Below are 22213 nucleotides of genomic sequence, written 5' to 3' on the forward strand. Positions count from 1 at the left end.
CTCAATTTTTTTATCAGATGTATTTTTGGTAAAAGGGCTTGGAGGGGGGAGGGGGCTAGTTGCCCTCCGATCGCTTTTGACTCTTAAAAAGGGCACTAGATTTCTCGATTTCCAATCGAATGAGCCCCCTTTGAAGTTTATACGACGACCCCTTCTATATGAAGTGCCTCTGGGGGAAAAAATAAATAGTGTTGGGGGAGGCAAGCTGCCCTCCGATCACTTTTGCCTATCAAAAGTGAATTACAACTTTCAATTTCCAATCAAATGAGCCCTCTATGAAGTTTATATGAGCATCCTTTCCATAACAACCATATATGCTCCCAGGGCATTGAACTATTTTTAACAACATGTGTATCTCACAATTTTTATCTGATACATTTAGGGCGTGGAGGGGGGGGGAGCTAGTTGCCCTCCGATCTCTTTCGACTCTTAAAAAGTGAACGAGAACTTTCAAATTCCAATCAAATGAGCCCTCTCCGAAGTTTATGCGAGCATAGCTTCAATAAAATCGATATATGCCCCAAAAGCATTACTTACAACGCCGGCCTCCGGGCCCTGAAGGGTTCTATTACTCCAGCAGTTTTTGATATCTGACCTTGTAACTAGTTTTAATGAAATGGATATTTTAAAAATTTATCGGATGGACTTGGGGGAAAAAAGGGTGTTTGGGAGGGGGGCTAGTTGCCCTTGGATATCTTTTGACTCTTAAAAAGTGAATTATAACTTTCAATTTCCAATCAAGTGAGCCCTCTCTGAAGTTTATACGAGCACCCCTTTCATAAGAACTATATACGCTCCCAGGACAGCACTTAAAACGCCTACCTCCCGGGTCCTAGGGGGTGGTGCTGACACCGGAGTTTTGTTATCTAATTTTTGAGCAATTTTTAAAAACTGACTATCTCAAAATTTGTAGCGCATGGTTTTGGGGAAAAAGGCGTGGGGGGGGGGGCTAGTTGCCCTTAACTCTCTTGACTCTTAAAAAGTGAACTAGAACTTTCAATTTCCAATCAAATGAGCCCTCTATGAAGTTTATGCGAGCATCCCTTTCATAAGAACCATACATGCCTTTAGGGCATAATTTAGAACACCTTCGCCCGGGTCCTAGGGGGTCGTATTGACACCGGAGTTTTTCTTATCCGACCTTTCAACTAGTTTTAACAAAATGTCTATCTCAAAATTTTCATCAGATGGGTTTGGAAAAAGAAGGCGCGAAGGGGGGGGGGGGGCTAGTTGCCCTTGGATCTCTCTTGACTATTAAAAAGTGAACTCGAGCTTTGAATTTCCAATCAAATGAGCCTTTTCAGCTTCATTACCTTATCAGATGCATTTGGGGAAAAAGGGGCGTTGGGGGGGGGGGGAAGTCTTTTGAAAATCTCTTGACTTTCAAAAACTGAACTAATACTTTCAATTTCCAATCGAATGAGCCCTCTCTGAAGTTTTTACGAGCAACCCTTCCATAACAACCATATATTACCCTAGTGCATAACTTACAACCCCTGCCCTCGGGCCCAGGGGGGCTTTAGGGGGACTTTGTCGACACCGGAGTTTTCGTTATATGATCTTTGAACTATTTTTTAAAGAAATGGCTATTTCAAAGTTCTTATTGGAGGGGTGTGAGGAAAAAAGAGCGTGAAGGGGGGGGGGAGGGGGGCTAGTTGCCCTTCAATTTATTTTGACTCTTAAATAGTGAACTTGACCTCTCAATTTCCAATCAAATCAGCCCTCTTTGAAGTTTATACGAGCATCCCTTACATAAGAACCATATATGCTCCCAGGGCATAACTTACAACGCCTGCCCCCAGGCCCTGGGGGGTTGTGACGACACCGGAGTTTTTGTTATATGATCTTTAAACTATTTTTAACGAAATAGCTATCGCAAGATTTTTATCGGATGTATTTGGGAAAAAAGGGCGAAGGGGCGGGCTGGTTACCCTTCGATATATTTTGACTCATAAAAAGTAAACTAGAACTTTCAATTTCCAATCAAATGATCCCTCTGAAGTTTATTCGAGCATCCTTTCCATAAGAACCATATATGTCCTCAGGGCATAACTTGTAACCCTTGCCCTGAACACTGTGGGGGGAGTGTCCAGTTCAAAGATATAAGTTCCAGAACTTTCAACTTCATTGAAAGAAGGGGCTATCTCAAAATTTTGATTGGATGTGTTTGGTGAAATGGTGGGCGTGGAAGGGGTGTTATTTGCCTTCCCATTACTCGACTATTAAAAGGGCACTAGCATTTAAATTTCCAATCTAATGAGCCCTTTTTGAAGTTTTTATGACAACGGTTTCTATAAAAAACCTTATATGCCCCCAAGGGATAACTTACAACCCTTGCCCTGAGGGATCTGGGGGGGGGGGTCATTCTCAAAGACCTAATTTCCAGAATTTTGAACTACGTTGAACAAAATGGCTATCAAAATTTTGATTGGATGTGTTTGGGGAAAAGGTGGGCGTAAGAGGGGGATAAGTTGCACTCTAATCACCTTCGACTATTAAAAAGGGCGCTAGCCCTTTGAATTTCCAATCAAATAAGCCCTTTTTGAAGTTTCTATGACAAAGCTTTCTATAAAAACCTTATAGGCCCCCAGGGCATAACTTACAATCCTTGCCCTGAGGGCTGTGGGGAGATTTCCTCATCAAAAACATAATTTCTATCTAGAAATCAACTACGTAGAACAAAATGGCTATCTCAAAATTTTTATTGGATGTGTTTGAGGAAATGGTGGGCGTGGAAGGGGTGTTAGATGCCCTCTGATCACTTTTGACTCTTAAATAGGGCACTAGAACTCTCGATTTCCAATCGAATGAGCCCTTTGAAGTATATACGACGACCCCTTCCATATAAAGGGCCTCGAAGAAAAAAAAATAATAAACTATTGGAGCCGTATGGCCTTTACTGTAGGCAACGCTATAGCGTTGCCTCTCATTAATTTTTACAATATCATCTGCGTATGCCAGTTTTGTCCATCGATTAGTTCCCTGCCATCCGTTGGGTCATCAACCGCTTCAGCAAGTGATCCGCATTGAGGAGTGTTTTGAAAAGATGGGGAGACAAGAGACGACAGTGTACAATCACCTGGTGATGTAACAAATGCATTTGTTGGTCGCTCAGGCATCTGGGCCTGGCCCTTGAACTTTGAATACATGTCCTTAATCAAAATATTATATTTCCAGGGACTCCATAGTATAGCGGAATCTGGCAGAGTCCTTCACACCGTATCAAGTCGAAAGCCTGCTAGAAATCGATGAATTGTAATAGGAGCTCTTTTGGATATTCGATATATTTCTCCGTCAGTTCCCGAGTTGAAAAAATCTGGTCTAGGGTGGAATAGTCTTTTTGAAAGCCGGCCTGATATTCCTCTATGATATGATTTATTTGAGATTTCAGTCGATCAAGGAGTATTTTTATAAGAATCTTGGCCGGTTGACTTATCAGGCTCATTGGTATGTAGCTATTGCAGTCACCCTTTTGTCTCTTTTTAAAAAGGGGGACAAAAGTCTGGCTTATCCGATTTTTACCTCTCAATCACTTGGACTATCTGTCTTGGCTTTTTTACAATTAGCCATGTCTTGATGCCTACTGCAAAATACTTGATTTTATTTCAAAATCAACTTTAGCCCAGGACATGGGGAAATGACCCGTTCCCCAGAGGTTTGTTATGATCTTGTGGTAGATAGCAGTTCTGACTGAATATCATCCGGGCTAGGGGCTTTATTAGTCTTTAGGGATTTTATTGTGGAAGATACTTCACGATGGAGGAGATATCGTGATAATGGGTACCTATCGGATATATCGGGTATAATGGGTACGTCTATCGGGTACCGTGATAATGGGAAAGACAATAAGATACTGGAATTGGGATTTAATGTGAGATTCTGGATTTTGGAGAAATATTAGATCTATCGTTCTGTTCTTTCCTCGGAGTCTGTTATGGGATGTTTATTTTTGTCTAATAGAGTAGAAGTGACTGAATGCTTCTTTTTCGATAGTTCACGGACTTTTTTGTACATGAAGTGGCTTTCACCTTTCTGGAAGGCCTCATTACACTCGCGACACTCTTCATTGACGCACTGCCACAGACCCTTCTGGATTTTTTTTTTTACATATTAGGCGTTTCAGTCTCTTGTATTCGTCCTGAATTTTTCTGTTGTCTTTGTTAGCATGGGCATGCTTCTGTTCACAAAGATCTAGGATTTCGGGGTTTATCCATGGTTTATCCAAGTGACTGAAATCCTAGGATCTCATTAGCCGTTTCCTTGATGAAGGATGTGCTTTCGTCGACCAGTCGCTGTATTTCGTCTGTGATTGGAGCTCCCGTAGTTTGGATATTTGACAACTTGTTTGAGGGTGTTCTTTTAAACTGGCTTCCATATTTTTAAGTAGATCCACACCATGTCTTGAAAAGCTTTTCTTAAGCTGTTGGAGTCTCTGAAGGCGTATATTTAGTTCAAAAATGACTATAACATGGTCTGAATCGAAGTCACCACCGGTTGTGGAATTTTTGTTCTGCGGCGATAATTTCCATCTTTGCGGACAAGTATATAGTCTGGGGATTTCCATTGACTTTTCTCTGTTATTTATGACGAAACAGAGTGCTTATGATAAAAATTTCATTTTTGCGGCAGAATTCAAAGAGTATTTCATCCCTTTGATTTTGTCGTCTATGTCCGAAATCGCCCATGACGTCTTAAAGTCCTTCATTTGATTAACCTTCGATGATGTTAAAGTCTCCAATTATGAACATAACATCTTTTCTTTGGGAAGATTATCCACGGTGTGTTGGAACTGGGCGTAGAGACCTTCGGCTTCTTGGTCACCTGGGGACGAGTCTGGGGAATGCACTTGAATAACGTTCATGTTGGCAATGGATCCCTTGAGATGGATGGTAATGATACGCTCAGAGACTGGATGGACGGTATGGACTGTTTGGCTCGCTTAGAAAGGAGGAAACCGACATTTTGGCGTTAAACTTCATCTCTTCTTCCAGGTGTAATGAGGGTGGCCCCATTTATAGGTTCTATTCCTGTTGAGAGTAGAAGAGTCTCTGATGATCAAATATGTCTCAACCGTAGGGGTTGAGCTGATTTATATCTAATTCCAATTTTTCCGGCTCAGCTAGATTGCTTACGTTTAATGCTCTAAGTGCGATTAGTGTCTCAAGGGTTAATATAGATTATATTTTCTCTGACTGGAGAAAATGATCGTTGGTTGCCCCGGACGTGGTAGCAACAGTTCATATGTATTCTTATAATTGTCAACGTTATTAAAGACTAGAAGTTTCATGGCTATTTTATAGAAGAAAACCACTCCTCTCTACCCTTAGCAGAGGACATTATATATTCTGATCAAAAAGCCAGATTAAGATAAATTAAAGGACTCAGACTCTATTTTTAAATGATCCTCAGAAGTTCAGTGGCATCTATGTCATAGCTTCAGTGTCATCTAGCATAGTAAAGTAAACAACGCATTAATATTCAATCACATTTCACCGTAATCCTGCTACGCTGAATTCTTTCATATTATTATTTTTAACCAGACTTATGGTACATATGGAGGCTTTTGGTTCATATGGAATCATATGACCTAAAAAAAATTCATTGTTTGAATCCTAATAAACACGTTCCTTATCGTGTTGTGTTGTATCGGATTAAAGACGCTTTTTGACTACTAAGGTCCTTGCGTCGGCTCTGTAGTGTGTTGCTACAGACGCCTTCTTCTTCTTTTTCAACGTTTTTCATTTTCATATTTTTCTCGATACTTTTAATTAATATATTTACTTTTATATTTTATATTTTTATTTCTTATTTTGGAATTTATATTTTACTTTATATTTTTTGCTTTTATATTTTTACTTTTATTTTACACCTTTTTTTGCCATGTTTATACCATTAGCTTCAAAGGACACTTTGTTTTTACTTTGGTAAAACAGCGAATCACATTTGGGAGCTATTGCTCCTTAGTAGGATAAGATTTATTATTTTATTTTTATAAGCAGACAAACAACTTTCCGTTATTAATTGAAATGGCCTTAACTTTCCGTTATACTTTCCGTTATTAATTAAAAAAAACTTTCCGAACAGGAAGTTTTTCAAAGAAAAGTAAAGGGCATTTTAAACTTAAGGTCAGGAGATACAAATTCAAACTCAAAACGTCAGAAATTATTGAAGAATAAATGAAACACAAAACGAATAGAAATTAAATAAACATTCATAGCAAAAAAATATACAACAAGTAATAATATAAATGAATTAATAAATATTAAAGCGAGTAATGCTTCAATTGAATATGCCAATCAAGCTTAAAACGAACAAAAATCACTACAAACAAGAGTTTGGCTATCGCCTCCTTCTCTCATTGTAAAAGTCTAAAACCTACTTTGTCATTGGCGCTTTACTGAAAACGAATTGTATCTTTCAACAATTAATATCATTATATATCAAATATTCAATATGATTTTGTATATACTCTCCAAGACTGTTCAAGATGCATATAGTTTTCAGTAAAGTGCCAATGACGCAGTAGGTTTTAGACTTTTACAGTGCGAGGAGGAGGGGATACCCAAGCTCTTATTTGTAGTGAATTTTCTTCGTTTCAAGCTTGATTTGCATATTCAATTTAAGTTTCACACATTTTGAGATTTATTTATTCATATATATTAATATCTATTGCATGTTTTTTTACGTTGATTGTTTATTTAACTTCTGTTCGTTTTGGGTTTCATTTATACTACAATAGAAACATATTTTTTTTTTGTTTTAAGCTTGATTTGCATATTAAATTTAAGCATTATTCGCTTTAAGATTTATTTATTCATTTATATTATTACTTGTTGTATTTTTTGTTGCTATAATTTTTTATTTAACTTCAGTTCGTTTTGGGCTTCATTTATTCATTAGTAGTAATTTCTGGTCGTTTTGAGTTTGAATTTTGACAGGTATTTGTATCTCCTGATCTTAAGTTTAAAATGGCCTTCACTTTTCTTTGAAAAACTTCTTGTTCGGAAAGTTTTTTTTTAAAACTAATTTTTGTTCGTTTTTGATTTACAAAAAGTTTCAGGTTTTAAAAAATCCTTATTTCAAAATCAAACTTTTTTTTTCTAATCAAATGTTCATCGAAGTATCATAACTAGTATCAAAGTAACAATATCAAAGTTTAAAAATGGGTTTGTGTCAACCTCGGAGTTTTTATTATCTGATGTTTGAATTATTTTTAACAAAATGGCTTTCTAAAATTTTTTATCGGATGGGTTCGGGGAAAAAGGGCGTGGGGGGGGGGCTAATTGCCCTTTGATCTCTTTTGTCTCTTTAAAAGTGAAATAGGACTTTCCATTCTCAATCAAATGATCCCTCTCTGAAGTTTATACGAGCATCCCTTCGATAAGAACCATATATGCCCCCAGGGCATAACTTACAGCGCTTGTCCGCGGGCCTTGGGGGGTTGTTTCGACACCGTAGTTTTGTTAAATGACCTTTGAACTATTTAAAAAAATGGCTATCTCAAATTTTGTATCGGATGGGTTTTGGGAAAAAAGGCCGTGGGGTGGGGCTAGTTGCCCTCCGATCTCTTTTGACTCTTAAACATTGAATTAAAACTTTCAATTTCAATTCAGATGAGCCCTGTTTGAAGTTTCTACGAGCATCCCTTTGATAAGAACCATATATGCCCACAGGGAGTAAGTTGCAACCCCCCTGCCCCCGGGCCCCGGGGAGTTGTGTCGACGCTGCAGTTTTTTTATATGATTTTTCAACTATTTTTAACAAAATGGCTATCTAAAAATTTTTATCGGATGCATTTGGGGGAAAAGGGCGGGGGGGGAGGGGATAGTCGCCCTCTTGTCTCTTTTAACTCTTAAAAACTGAACTAGAACTTTCATTTTCCAATCAAATGAGCTCTCTGTGAAGTTTATACGAGCATTCCTTCTATAACAGCTATATATGCCCCCGGGCATAACTTACAACGTCTACCCCAGGCCCTGGAGGATTGGGTCTACCCCGGAGTTTTCATTATATGATCTTTGAACCATTTTGAAAAAACGGCTCTCTGAAAGTTCTTATCGGATGGGTTTGAGGAAAATTGGTTCTTGAGGGGGGGGCTTGTTGCCCTCCGATCTCTTTTGACTCTTAAAAAGTGAGCAAGAACTTTCAATTTCCAATCAAACGAGCCCTCTCTGAAGTTTATACGAACCTCCTTTCCATAAGAACCATATATGCCCCCAGAGAATTACTTACAACGCCTGCCCCCGGGCCCTGGCGGGTTGCGTCGACAAAGGAGTTTTTATTATCTGACCTTTAAACTATTTTTAACGAAATCGCTATCTTAGAATTTTTATCGGATTGGTTTGGGGGGAAAAGGGTTTGTGTGGGGGGGGGGGAGGCGGGTGCTAGTTGCCCTCGGATATGTTTTGACACGTAAAAATTGAACTAGGTCTTTCAATTTCCAATCAAATGAGCCCTCTGAAGTTTATACAAGCATCCCTTTCATAATAACCATATACACCCCCAGGACAACACTTACAACGCCTACCTCTCGGGTCCTGGGGGTTGTTTTGACACCAGAGTTTTTGTTATCTAATTTTTGAACCATTTTTAAAAAAAGGGCCATCTCAAAATTTTTAGCGGATGTTTTTGGGAAAAGGGTGTGGGGGAGGGGCTAGTTGTCCTCCAATCTCTTTACTCTTAAAAAGTGAACTAGAACTTTCAATTTCCAATCAAATAAGCCCTCTATGAAGTTTTTACGAGTATCCTTTCATAAGAACCATACATAACCTCAGGGCAGAACTTAGAACGCCTGCCCCCGGGCCCTGGTCGGTTGTATTGAGTTTTCTTATCCAACTTTTGAACTATTATCCAACCTTTGAACTATTTTTAACAAATGGCTTTCTCAAAATTTTCATTGGATGGGTTTGGAAAAAAGGCGTGGGAGGGGGAGGGCTAATTGCCGTCGGATCTCTGTTGACTCTTTAAAATTGAACTCCAACTTTCAATTTCCAATCAAATGAGCCATCTCTGAAGTTTATACGATCATCCCTTTCATAAGAACCATATCTACACTTTGGTATAACTTAAAACGCCTTCCCCCGGGCCCTGGGGGGTGGGGGTTTGTAACGAAACCTGAGTTTTTTTTATCTGATTTTTGGAACTATTTTTAACAAAATGGTTATCTCAAAATTTTTATCGGATACATCTGGGGAAAAAGGAGCGTGTGTGTGTGTGTGTGGGGGGGGGGGGGTAGTTGCCCTCCAAACTCTGTTGACTCTTAAAAAGTGAACTAGAACTTTCAATTTCCAATCAAATGAGCCCTCTCTGAAGTTTCTACGAGCATCCCTTCCATAAGAACCATATATACCCCCAGGGCATAACTTACAACGCCTGCCCTCGGGCCCTGGTGGGTTGTGTCGACCCCGGAGTTTTCGTTATATGATCTTCGAACTATTTTTGAAAAAATGGCTATCTCAAGGTTCTTATCGGATGGGTTTCAGGGAAAAAAGTGTGTGGAGGGGGGAGGGCTAATCGCCCTCCGATCTCTTTTGACTCTTAAAAAATGAACTAGAGCTTTCAATTTCCAATCAAATGAACCCCTTTTGAAGTTTATACGAACATCCATTCAATAAGAACCATATATGCTCCCAGGGCATAACTTACAACCCCTGCCCCCGGGCCCTGGGGGTTTTGTCGACATCGGAGTTCGTGTTATATGATCTTTGAACTATTTTTAACAAATTGGGTATCTCATAATTTTAACTGATGCAACTGGGAGAAAAAGGGCGTGGGGGGCTAATTGCCCTCCGATCTCTTTTGACTCTAAAAAAGTGAACTAGAACTTTTAATGTTCGATCAAATGAGCCCTCTCTGAAGTTTATACGAGCATCCCTGCTAGAAGAACTATATATGCTCCCAGGGCATAACTTATAACACCTGCCCCCGGGCGCTGGGGGGTTTTATCGACCCCGAAATTTTTATTATCCGATCTTTGAACTATTTTTAACAAAATGGCTACCTCAGAATTTTTACTATGAAAAATCATTTTACTATCAAAATGGCTACCTCAAAATCAAAACTATGAAAATTTCTTATTGCTGACACATAGGTTACTTAGTGTTGCAGATACAGACATACTGTTACATGCGCATATTGTGGCAGAAACTAGGTAGGTATGTTTGCCCTTGCTTGTTGGATATCCAGGGACCGCTTCTTCACATTGTTTTTGCGAGGGAGAGAGTGCTAAAGTGTCTTGAAATGGACCAAATAACTCTGTCTGTTATCAGTTTGCAAACTAATAGCCTAGTCCTTAGGCCAAAGAGGCCCTAATGTAAAAACTGGATAAGTTTTGGGTCACGGTTCGCTAAAAAAATGGGGCCAAAAAGACCATATTTTTGGCTTCTTAGTTTTTTGAAGCTTCTTACCGTAAGTTCCTAGGTGAAAGGCCCAAATGCACAAGACATTTAATGTGGGAGGGGGACAGGCCTTCCAAAATAGAGCTCACAAAAGGGCCAACAAACCTTTTTGCTTAATTGGCTTAAAAATTACACTTTTAATTCATTGGGCCAAGGAAGCTCCACATTTGGTAAAATATTTAATTTCCCGCTTGTAAGCAGTAAATATTTCTAATGGGGGGGGGATAACTTGTAATTCTAGTAATTGGGTTCACTTCCAATAGTTAATACCATTCCTCGGTAAAACTTAACTCGCTAGGTTTGGGTATAAAACCCACCGCTGGCCACCATTGGTGAAGAAAGTAGCGAATTATGGCTGCATAATCACAATTTTTAAAAAAAAAGTTGGATTGTGATTCCTTTCTTGTGATTTAAAAAAATGTATGCTATGTGTGTATAACATACATATTTTATATATATATATATATATATATATATATATATATATATATATATATATATATATATATATGTATATGTATATATATTTTTTTTTATATATGTATGTTATATGTTATATATATATATATATATATATATATATATATATATATATATATATATATATATATATATATATATATATATATATATATAATATATATATATATATATATGTATGTTATATGTTATATATATATATATATATATATATATATATATATATATATATATATATATATATATATATATATATATATATATATATATATATATGTATGTTATATGTTATATATATATATATATATATATATATATATATATATATATATATATATATATATGTATGTTATATGTTATATATATATATATATATATATATATATATATATATCTATATATCTATATATCTATATATCTATATATACATATATATATATATATATATATATATATATATATATATATATATATATATATATATATATATATATATATATATATATATATATATATATATATATATATATATATATATATATATATATATATATATATATATATATATATATACATATATATATATATATATATATATATATATATATATATATATATATATATATATATATATATATATATATATATATATATATAATATATATATATATATTAAAGAGATGATTTGTAGAACAGTTTATCCTCGCATTACAAAAACAACATCACATTTTTTGGTAGTGTCAACCTACATTCGTGAAACATAATCTACCCATCTTTCATTTTAGCCGCAGAAGGTGGGGTTGAACCACACTTTTGGTACAGCCAATTGTTTAATAATCAATCGCTCAACCGAGAACCTAAACTATCCTCAAACATTTTAATCATAATAAATTTCAATAGACCAAACTTAGCTGTTAACAATACCGTAACTTTTGTTGTCCTCATCTTAGTTCTAAAACTTATTTTTTGTATTTTACAATCTTTTCTGAACTTTTCTAAACTATTCTATAAACTTTCTTTTTATACAACAACAAGTCTGGTTTAATGCTGCTCTATAGCTTAGCAAGTATTTCCTTTTGTTTGTACTTATACAATATCTTTAACAAATGAGAAATCAATATATTTCTATCTCTATATTAGTTTTTCTTTTTCGTGTAAAGTATAGACAGACAGAGCGAGCCGGAGGGTTAGAGGGCAATTGCCTCTAAGACCCCCTTTACATTTTGAAATTATTTAGATTCAGGTTTATCCCCTCCCCCTGAGATTTTGATTAGATTTTATTGAATTTGGATCTCCAGTAACAACTTTCCTAATTTGCCAATATGACAATATGGTATTTTAAAATCAGTTCAGCGGTACAAAACAGAATCTAACCAAAGCTTTCAATGAAAAATTCCCTTTTTTTGTATTTTTATTAGAAAAAGAGGTAAAAAACAAATAAATTGTATCCTAAACATATTTAAACACAACATATGTATAAAATTGAAAAATATATTCCCTGCGCCTCCCCCCCCCCCAATATTTTCATGAATTGACGCCACTGGGCTGTCCCCTTAAAAATGGGATGACTAATGCTACTGTTTGTTTTTAGGAACGATTTGATCAAATACATTGTTCAACTTCAGTTGGCTGAATACAGGCACCTTTACCAGCCAAGTGAAGTCACAGCCTGGTTGGACAAAATACAAAATAGATATACCTGGCTAATTAAGCATCTGATTGAGTTTGAAAAGAAGCTTGGGTCTATTTTCCCACCTGAGTGGGCCCTCTCTGAAAGAATCAGCTTGGAATTTTGCGACATTACCAGGTAATATTAAGATATTGATTAATTGCTACCTCGTCTCAAATATCTCACTACTTCTCCTCTGTAGAAAAAAACAACAACTTTTAAAACTTTTCTGCATGCTGACCAATGGTCTGTGTAGCACTGATCTCCTGATTCTCCGCCTTCGACCGGAAGTGCGATTTATGGTTGGGGGCAAATCATCCGACGCTTCCCGTTTTTCACCCCCATATATACCCAGGTACCAGCTGGGTCGAATCTGGATCTTACAGAGCCACACCGCTAACCCCCGTTCTAGACCAAATAATCAGCGACACCAGGACTCGAACCCCTGCCCTTGCGAACACATCATTTCAAGTCTTGCGTGCCAAGCACTTAGCTAGTTCGGCTCACATGTAGAAGGTCTATTATTATTTTGGCCTTTTTACTCATTCCGGGGTCAGATGTTTTTTTTTTTTTTTTGGCTTTATTCTTTGACATTAACTTTTTTTATATTAAATATGGCTCATCAAATATGCTAATTACCAAAAAGTGTTGAAGATAAAATCGTCACTTTCACGATCAAATATGACATCTGACATTTTCAAACTTTTGAGGTAACAATCAACAACGATTGAAGATAAATTTGTTACTGCCACTACTAACAGTCTGATCTAACATTTTGACACTTCAGAGATAATTACCAAAAACTCTTGAAAATAAATTTATCATGACTAAAAGTCGAGTTTGATCTGGCATTTTCACACTTTTAAGATAATTACCAAAAACTGTCACAGTATGGTTAGACAGAATGCAAAAAAGAAGAAGATAGGCTTGCATAATTTAGTGGCCCGTTGATTTTGAAAATAAAGGTTGGGTGCATTCCCATACCGCAATGAGCCCTCTGAAAGATTCAGTCTGGAATTTTGCGACATTTCTAGGCAATCTTTTGACATTGATGACATAACAGGGTATAATACCGCGTATATTCTTTTTTTTTAATATCTCTTCTAACATTGATTAATGACTTTTTTTCTTGACCCCGTCTCTAAATTGTCTTGCTTTCATGGGCGCCAGCACATGAAAATGAAAGGGTGGGGGGATTGCTCTTCGATTTCTTCTAATAAAGATACAAAAAGAAGGTATTTTACAAGATCTAGAGGGGGGGAATTTTTTTTTAATGAAAGTACCAAGAAAAGGTATTTTTTAAGACTGGGGACCCCCCCCCCTACCATTGGTAGACCTGCTTGTCTTGCTTTTGTACGCTTACCGGCTTTCAATTAGTCACCATTGGACTCCGCCGGTTTTTTGCTTCGCACACTGAGTCATCATTACAAAATATAAAAACCAATGTGATGGTTTGGAAACTACACATCGCTTTTTAATTTCTACTTAATGATCAGCTGTCTCATTCGATCCTAATTTATCAATGCATTTGATTTTATAACTCGCTTAGAATGGAATGAATTACTTAATATATAAATAAATGGATTCTTTAATACTGAATCCCTTACTAGATACAAAATTCAATAAAATTCCGAATTTAATGTTGAAGGCTGAACTTCTTACAATATTGCGTCTAAGTTAATTCAATATGGAATCAATATATAGTTAATATTCGGGATTACTTAGCTTGGAAGTATTTCCCGACTTGAGTTAACCTTGACATAAAAATCAGTCTGGAATTGTGCGGGATTACTAAGCGATATTTGATTTTCTCACTTACTTAAAATTAGATGAATCACTTACAGTTTGATTAAATTGATGAAAAAAAAGCAACAAAACAACGAAACAAAGCATTTAATCTGAATAACATTCTGAATTCTATATACCGAAGTCTGAACTTCTGCTTCTAAGTTACTTCAATACAAAATTACTTCCAATCAATGTTTGGTATTGCTTAGCTTGGAGGTATTTCCCGACTTAAGTTAACCTTTACATAAAAATTAAATAAAAAAAACAAGTTTTTTAAACTGAAAGTAAGGAACGACATTAAAACTTAAAACGAACAGAAATTATTCCGTATATGAAAGGGACTGTCCCCTCCTCAACGCCTCGCTCTTTACGGTAAAGTTTTTTATTGTTTTAAAAAATAAAGTTGTGAGACAGAGTCAAACTTTAGCGTAAAGAGCGAGGCGTTGAGGAGGGGACAGTCCCTTTCATATACGGAATAATTTCTGTTCGTTTTAAGTTTTAATGTCGCTCCTTACTTTCAGTTTAAAAAACTTGTTTTTTTTATTTAATTTTTGAACGTTTTTGAATAAATGTAGGTTTTGATCTTGGCTCACCGTACATGAATAATTAAAACAAAATTTGCATATTAATTTAATTTCATTTGGTTAAATGGCTTGCTCGAAACTTGTTTAATTTTATTTACGAACATTTTTATTAGTAACAAATATACGTAACTTACGAATTAACTAACGTAACGAACTTCTATATTCATATATTTTTAATACGTTTATTAGAGGGTTTGCCCCCTAGTCAATACCTTGCTCTTTAAGCGAAAGTTCGAATTTTGTTCCAATTCTTTAAAAATGACCGCTTAATCACAAAGGCCGTTAATTAGAATAAATAGCTCTTATGAAAGTACTAAAAAATCTTTGGCTTAAAGTGCGAGGCATTGACTACGGGGTGAACCCAATTATATATGTAATATTTTCTGTTCGTTTAAAGTTTCGATGTTGCTGCTGTTGCAGTTGAAATACTTGTTTTTTTTATTAGATTTCTGATCTTTTTTTAAATAATGATGGGAAGTCCGGCGTCCCCTTCATAGCAATGTCCCTTCCCCCATGAAAACTTACTTCATGGAAAGATACTCCCACATAAAACCCGACCCACCCACCCCCTCCCCCACTACCAGGAAAAATCTCCCCTGAAAACGTCTGTATACTTCCAAATAAACAATACTATATGTTAACATTGGGTAAAGTTCATAACTTTCAGCCCTCCCCTCGGGAACTTCGGGGGATTAAGTCATCCTAAAAGACATACTTATAATATTTTCGAACATGCTGATCAAAATGGCTATCTCAAAATTTTCATCAGGTGACTTTGAGAAATAAATGAGCGTGGGAGGGAGTTGCCCTCCATTTTTTTTTGGTCACTTAAAAAGGGCACTAGAACATTTAATTTCCATTCCAATGAGCCCTCCCACGATATTCTAGGACAACTCGGTCGATACGATCACCCCTGGGGAAAAAAAACAAACAAAGAAACAAACAAACAAATAAACACGCACCCGTGATCTTTCTTCTGGTAAAAAAATGCAAAATTCCACATTTTTGTAGATGGGAGCTTGAAACCTCTACAGTAGGGTTCTATGATACGCTGAATATGATGGTGTAATTTTTATTAAGGTTCTATAACTTTTAGGGGGTCTTTCCCCCTTTTTTCGAAAATCAGCCAAATTTTCTTAGGCGCGTAACTTTTGATAGGTAGTAACTTGATGAAATTTCATGTAAATGTTGAAATTTCATATAACTGTAATAGTTTCATGTAACTTGATGGAATTTATATATTTGAAATCAGCATCAAAATCTGATTCTTTTGATGCATCTATTTGTATCAAAATGCCGCTTTCTTGAGTTTCTGTTACCATTAAGCCGGGTCGCTTCAGTTCGGTACTACGAACTGTTTGATCAGTCTGGAATTGTGCGCGATTACTAAGCGATATTTGATTTTCTCACTTACTTAAAATTAGATGAATCACTTACAGTTTCATTAAATTGATGAAAAAAAAGCAATAAAACAACGAAACAAAGCATTTAATCTGAATAACATTCTGATTTCTATGCCGAAGTCTGAACTTCTGCTTTTAAGTTTTTTTCATTATGAAATTACTTCCAAATGTTTGGTATTGCATAGCTTGGAAGTATTTCCCGACTTAAGTTAACCTTTACATAAAAATCAGTCTGGAATTGTGTGCCATTACTAAGCGACATATGATTTTCTCACTTACTTAAAATTAGATGAATCACTTACAGTTTCATTAAATTGATGAAAAAAAGCAAAAAAACAACGAAACAAAGCATTTAATCTGAATAACATTCTGAATTCTAAGCCGAAGTCTGAACTTGTGCTTCTAAGTTACTTCAATATGAAATTACTTCCAATCAATGTATGGTATTACTTAGCTTGGAAGTATTTCCCGACTTGAGTTAACCTTTAGATAAGAATCAGTCTGGAATTGTGCGCCATTACTAAGTAATATTTTGATTTACTCACTTACTAAAAATTAGATGAATCACTTTTCAGTTTGACTAAATTAATGAAAAAAAAGCAACAAAAACAAAGAAACAAAGCATTTAAGCTACCCCACTATGGTAACTCAATTGTGTATTTTTGTTACTGTACAGTTTTTTTTTTTTTTTTCTTTTTTTTTTTTTTTTTTTTTTTTTTTATTACAATGTTTTTCTAATCTATTTTTGTATGTTTTTTTTTAAACTAAGTTTTTAGTTTTTTCTCCGTTAATGAAAGCTTTGGATGTGAAGCCAAAATACTCGGACATTTATTATTAATTTATTTTGTTAACACAATAATTAATATAATTGACGTAAAATGATTAACGAAACGGCTATTTTGTTTTGCTACTGTTCTATAAAAAGTTTGACCTGGTGTTTGGTGTTTTGTTTTCGTTTAATTGTAAATGAAAGGGCAAGGTTGGGTGACAAATTATTTCGGATAGCTTACACTTGCTTTTGCAAGTTTTTTTTCCTGATTTGCTAAGTAACTTTAGAGCATTCAGTTACTATGTAGGCATCAATAGAAAAAATTAATCTTTTGGCCTGTCTGCAGTGAAATTTTACTAATATCAAGACTCGGCCTGTTGCAAAACCCTATATCAACTAATACATGTCATTGGATTTTGTTATTCGTAATGGATAATTTAAAAACTTAAATCCACCTTAATTATCCCATGTATTTGCCTTTATCAGATCGTGTTGCTTATTTGTAGTAATGGCATTGATATTTAGAATTTATTAAGATGTGAGTTTTATTTGTTAGTTTTTGTTTTTCTTTATATGTTGCGTTTAATTTATCTTAACTATTTTTTTTCCATTTTTTTCCATTTATTTTTTCTCCATTGATAAAGGCTCTCGGACGTGGAGTCGAAATATTCGGAATTTTATTATGTAAAGTTTGTTGTTGTTTTTTTCTAATTTGTTCCACTGCTTTATTTAAACATTATACCCGTTTTTCTATCGATTTTTTTATTTATTAAATGAAGAATAATTTATGTCGAAGGGAGGATTTTACGGTTCTAACTGTAACCACGGCTCATAGTGACTGATTTGAAGAAATGTGTTAAAAAACCACAACTGGAAAATGAGAAAAGAATTGCCATTTCTTACAGATTCGGGAATGGCAACCATTATCTAAATTAGCCTTATAAAAGTTATTTCGAAAACAAATTTAATGGAATCTCAAATATAGGTTCCTCCAAAAAAGGGTTTCGGATCGTAACACGAAGTACACTTTTGGAACTGCAATAGCCGAGAGCCTTATCTTACAATCTCCAATCTTAATTCTCTTTCATCTCCAATCTCCTGGAATCTTACAATCTCCTGGCTTGAACAACAAGGAGAATTTTTTTGCATGGGTAACAAGGCCGTATCCAGGGGGGTAGGGGGTTCGACCCCCCTCCGAAATATTTGTTTGACTCGTAAAAACGTAACAAAAATGGATATAAACACATTTTGTATGCGGTTTTGAGTTTTTTTGTGTAACCCCTCCCCCCCCCCCCAAAAAAAAAAAATAAATCTTTGAGTACATCCCCACCCCCGAAATCAAATACTGGGTACGGCCTTGATGGGTAACACTGATGTATCCTCTTTTTTCTGTTTGTTTTTCTCATCTGATAGCGAAGCACTGAAACATCATAGAGAGCTGTTTAAGGGCTTATTTTAAAAGACATTTGCTAGCTCTTCGTGCTTTTGTACTTAACAAAGCACAATGTATAAAATAATTTTTGAGAAAACATTCTATCTTCGTGTACAAGATGATTAATAATCGTAGCTGACAACCATAAATAGCTTATAGTAAAACTATATAATGACGCCAGTTCCAATTAAGGTTCATTCTTTACTATATCCAGCTAAGAAAAAGCCGATGGCTTTTTTCTTGCGTAACTTCTTTATATTTAAAGGGAAGACCTTACAATAATAATAAGACTACTTAGCAATGATTTGGTTTCTCCACTTCTATGTGTTTGGCAAAAGTAGCTGCGTCTAGAATCTCAATAAATGCGTTTGTCTCGGTGACAAAAGCTGCTGGAAAGTGGTATGATTCACTAACAGTATCCAACATCTAATCCTTGCGGTTCTAATAAAAAAATTACAAACAGGAAAAAGCCTATGGCTTTTTCTTAATTGGGATAGTAAGAGGCGACCTGGATACAACCTATGATTATGACGTCATTGATCAATCTTTGACATAAATATGCAGTTTTTCGTAGAAAAATTAATTCTAGTATTTAAAAATTATTTGTTTTAATTACGAAATGTTTTTAGCCCCATTAGTTTCCTTTAAAATGAGCCATTGAACAACTCTACGATGTTTCAATGCCAAGCTATCTGTGGAAGAAAAAAAGAAAAAAAAAGATGCCGTTTAGGCAGAATGCTGTAGTAGCTGCCACTTTTCTTGATTTTCAAGCCAATATATTTCCCTTGTTGTTCAAGCCAAGGGAAAGTAAGTTTTCTATACAGGGGTTTCAGACTAGGCGGTTCTAATCGTGTACTTTTTATTCTGATCTGATTCTATTTTTACGAGTTATTGGTTATTGTATTTCTTAACATTGGACGTGATCGTCTCTTACTAGGTTGCTAGATACCGCTGCAACCCAGATAACCTAGCTGGGATTGAGTATCTCAGATTTTATTTGCGTGGAAAAGGCTGACAAAAAGGGGTACGATGCCAATATTTTACTCACCAGTAATGTGTTTAAAGAGAAGACCTTAAAATACTTATAAGATGACTTTCAGTTTGTCTTGGTGACAAAAACTGCTGGGAAGTGGTATGATACCTTAACAGTATTCAACATGTGGCCTAATCAGTAATTGTTTTAAAGCTATGATGACTTAGCAAGAACTTGGCTTTTCTACTTTTTGTAAAATAATTTCGTAATTTCGTTTAATTCGTTTAATTTCGTATAATAAAGTAGCTGCGGTTGAGATTCCCAGTTTTTGTTTGTGTGGCAAAAGCTGCCAAAAAGGGGCACGATGGCAACATTTTGCTCATCAGTAACATATTTAAAATGAAGACCTTACAATACTAATAGCAAGGATTTGGCTTCTCCACTTTTGTGAGTGTGGGAAAAACCGCTGCGCCTAGCATCTAAAGAAATTCGTTTGTCGTTGGTGACAAAAGCTGCTGGGAAGTAGTATGATACCTTAACAGTATTCAACATGTGGTCTGATCAGTCATTGTTTTAAAGCTGTGATTTTGCAAATCTAATAAAAAGACATGGGGAGGATATGAATTCTCACATGTTGCTTGGGTGGGAAAAACAGCGACATCTAGTGACTAAAGAGATGAGTTTGTCTTGGTGACAAAAGCTGCTGGGAAGTGGTATGATACCTTAACAGTGTTCAACATGTGGCTTAATCAGTAATTGTTTTAAAGCTATGATTTTGCAAATCCAATAAAAAGACATGGCGAGGATATGAATGCTCACATGTTGCTTGGGTGGGAAAATTAGCGACATCTAGTGACTAAAGAGGTGAGTTTGTCTTGGTGACAAAAACTGCTGGGAAGTGGTATGATACCTTAACAGTATTCAACATGTGGCCTAATCAGTAATTGTTTTAAAGCTATGATTTTGCAAATCCAATAAAAAGACGTGGCGAGGATATGAATTCTCACATGTTGTTTAGGTGGCAAAAACAGCCTCATCTAGCGACCAAAGAGATGAGTTTGTCTTGGCGGCAAAAACTGCTGGGAAGCGGTATGATACCCTAAGAGTATTCAACATATGAGCTGACCAGTAATTGTTTTAAAGCTATTAATTAAAAACTTTTTCCACAAAATAAGTTTCTCAAAGAAAAGTAAAGAACTCCATTAAACAAAAAATGAGCAAAAATAAAATCAAATAATCTACCAAGCGTGAAACTACCACAAATCAGCATCGATAATTAAATGAAACCCCAGTACGAACAGAAATTACAATAATTACCCGAGTCAAACTCAGAACGAGCAGAAGTTATGCGCAAAACCCCTATGCCTTCTCAAGGCCAGAACAAAATTTGTTCTTTACTGAAAAAAATAAATGTTTTTACTTTTATAACTTTAATAAATCAAATAATATTAACATTTTGATTACTAAATATCAGTATATGTATATTAAACTTACAATGCACATTCATTTGTATTTTTTCAGTAAAGTGCAAATTTTGTTCTGGTCTTGGGAAGGCATAGGGGTTTTGCGCACTACTTGTGTTAATTTCTGCTCGATTTGAGTTTGACTCGGTTTCTCAAAGAAAAGTAAAGAACTCCATTAAACAAAGAATGAGCAAAAATAAAATCAAATAATCTACCAAGTGTGAAACTACCACAAATCCGCATCGATAAATAAATGAAACCCAAAACGAACAGAAATTACAATAAATAACCGAGTCAAACTCAAAACGAGCAGAAATTAACATAAGTTGTGCGCAAAACCCCTATGCCTTCCCAAGGCCAGAACAAAATTTGCACTTTACTGAAAAAATATAAATTTTTTTACTTTTATAACTTTAGTAAATCAAATAGTATTAACATTTTGAATACTAAATATCAGTATATATATATTAAACTGACAATGCACATTCATTTATATTTTTTCAGTAAAGTGCAAATTTTGTTCTGGGTGAGTTTGGGGAAATAATGGGCGTGGGGGGGGGGGGCTAGTTGCCCTCCAATCACTTTCGACTAATGAAAAGAGCACTAGCCACCCCAATTTCCAATCAAATGAGCCCCTTTTGAAGTTTCTATAAAGACGTCTTCTATAAAAACCTTACATGCCCCCCGGGCATAACTTACAACTCTTGCCCCAAGGGTTGTGGGGGAGTCTCCTCCTCAACAACATATTTTATATCAGGAAATCAACTACACTGAATGTCACTGAATAAAATGGCTATCTCAAAATTTTAATTGGATGTGTTTGGGGGAAATGATAGGCGTAGGGGGTGTGCTAGGTGCCCTCCAATAACTTTCGATTATTAAAAAGGGCACTAGCCCTTTGAATTTCCATTCGAATGAGCCTGTTTGGAATTTTCTACGACAACGCCTTCTATACAAACCTTATATGCCCCCAGGGCATAACTCAAAACCCTTGCCCTGAGGGTTATGGGGGAGTGTCCTCCTCAAATCATATTTTCTATCTGGAAATCAACTGCGCTGAACAAAATGGCTATTTCAAAATTTTGATTGGGTGTCTTTGGGGGAATGATGGGCGTGGGGGAGGGCTAGTTGCCCTCCAATCACTTTTGACTATTATAAAGGGCACTAGCGTTTTTCGAAGTTTCTACGATAACTCTTTCGATACGAAGTGCCCGGGTATGGAGAAAAAAAAAACATAAACATATTGTGCCCTCAT

General features: G+C 35.6%; 1 protein-coding gene across 1 annotated transcript in view; it reads left to right on the forward strand.

Annotated features, from left to right (window-relative positions):
• The window catches only part of Vps53 (vacuolar protein sorting 53), a 148640-nt gene that overhangs the window by 21407 nt on the left and 105020 nt on the right, over window positions 1-22213 (forward strand). The window contains exon 5 of the mRNA XM_089095546.1: window positions 12469-12684. Within this exon, the coding sequence (XP_088951672.1) occupies window positions 12469-12684 (216 nt within the window). The remainder of the gene's footprint in view (window positions 1-12468; window positions 12685-22213) is intronic.

This window comes from Artemia sp. Qi Xiang Cuo, chromosome 10 (assembly GCF_049724085.1).
Source record: "Artemia sp. Qi Xiang Cuo chromosome 10, ASM4972408v1, whole genome shotgun sequence".
NCBI classification, from domain to species: Eukaryota; Metazoa; Arthropoda; class Branchiopoda; order Anostraca; family Artemiidae; genus Artemia; species Artemia sp. Qi Xiang Cuo.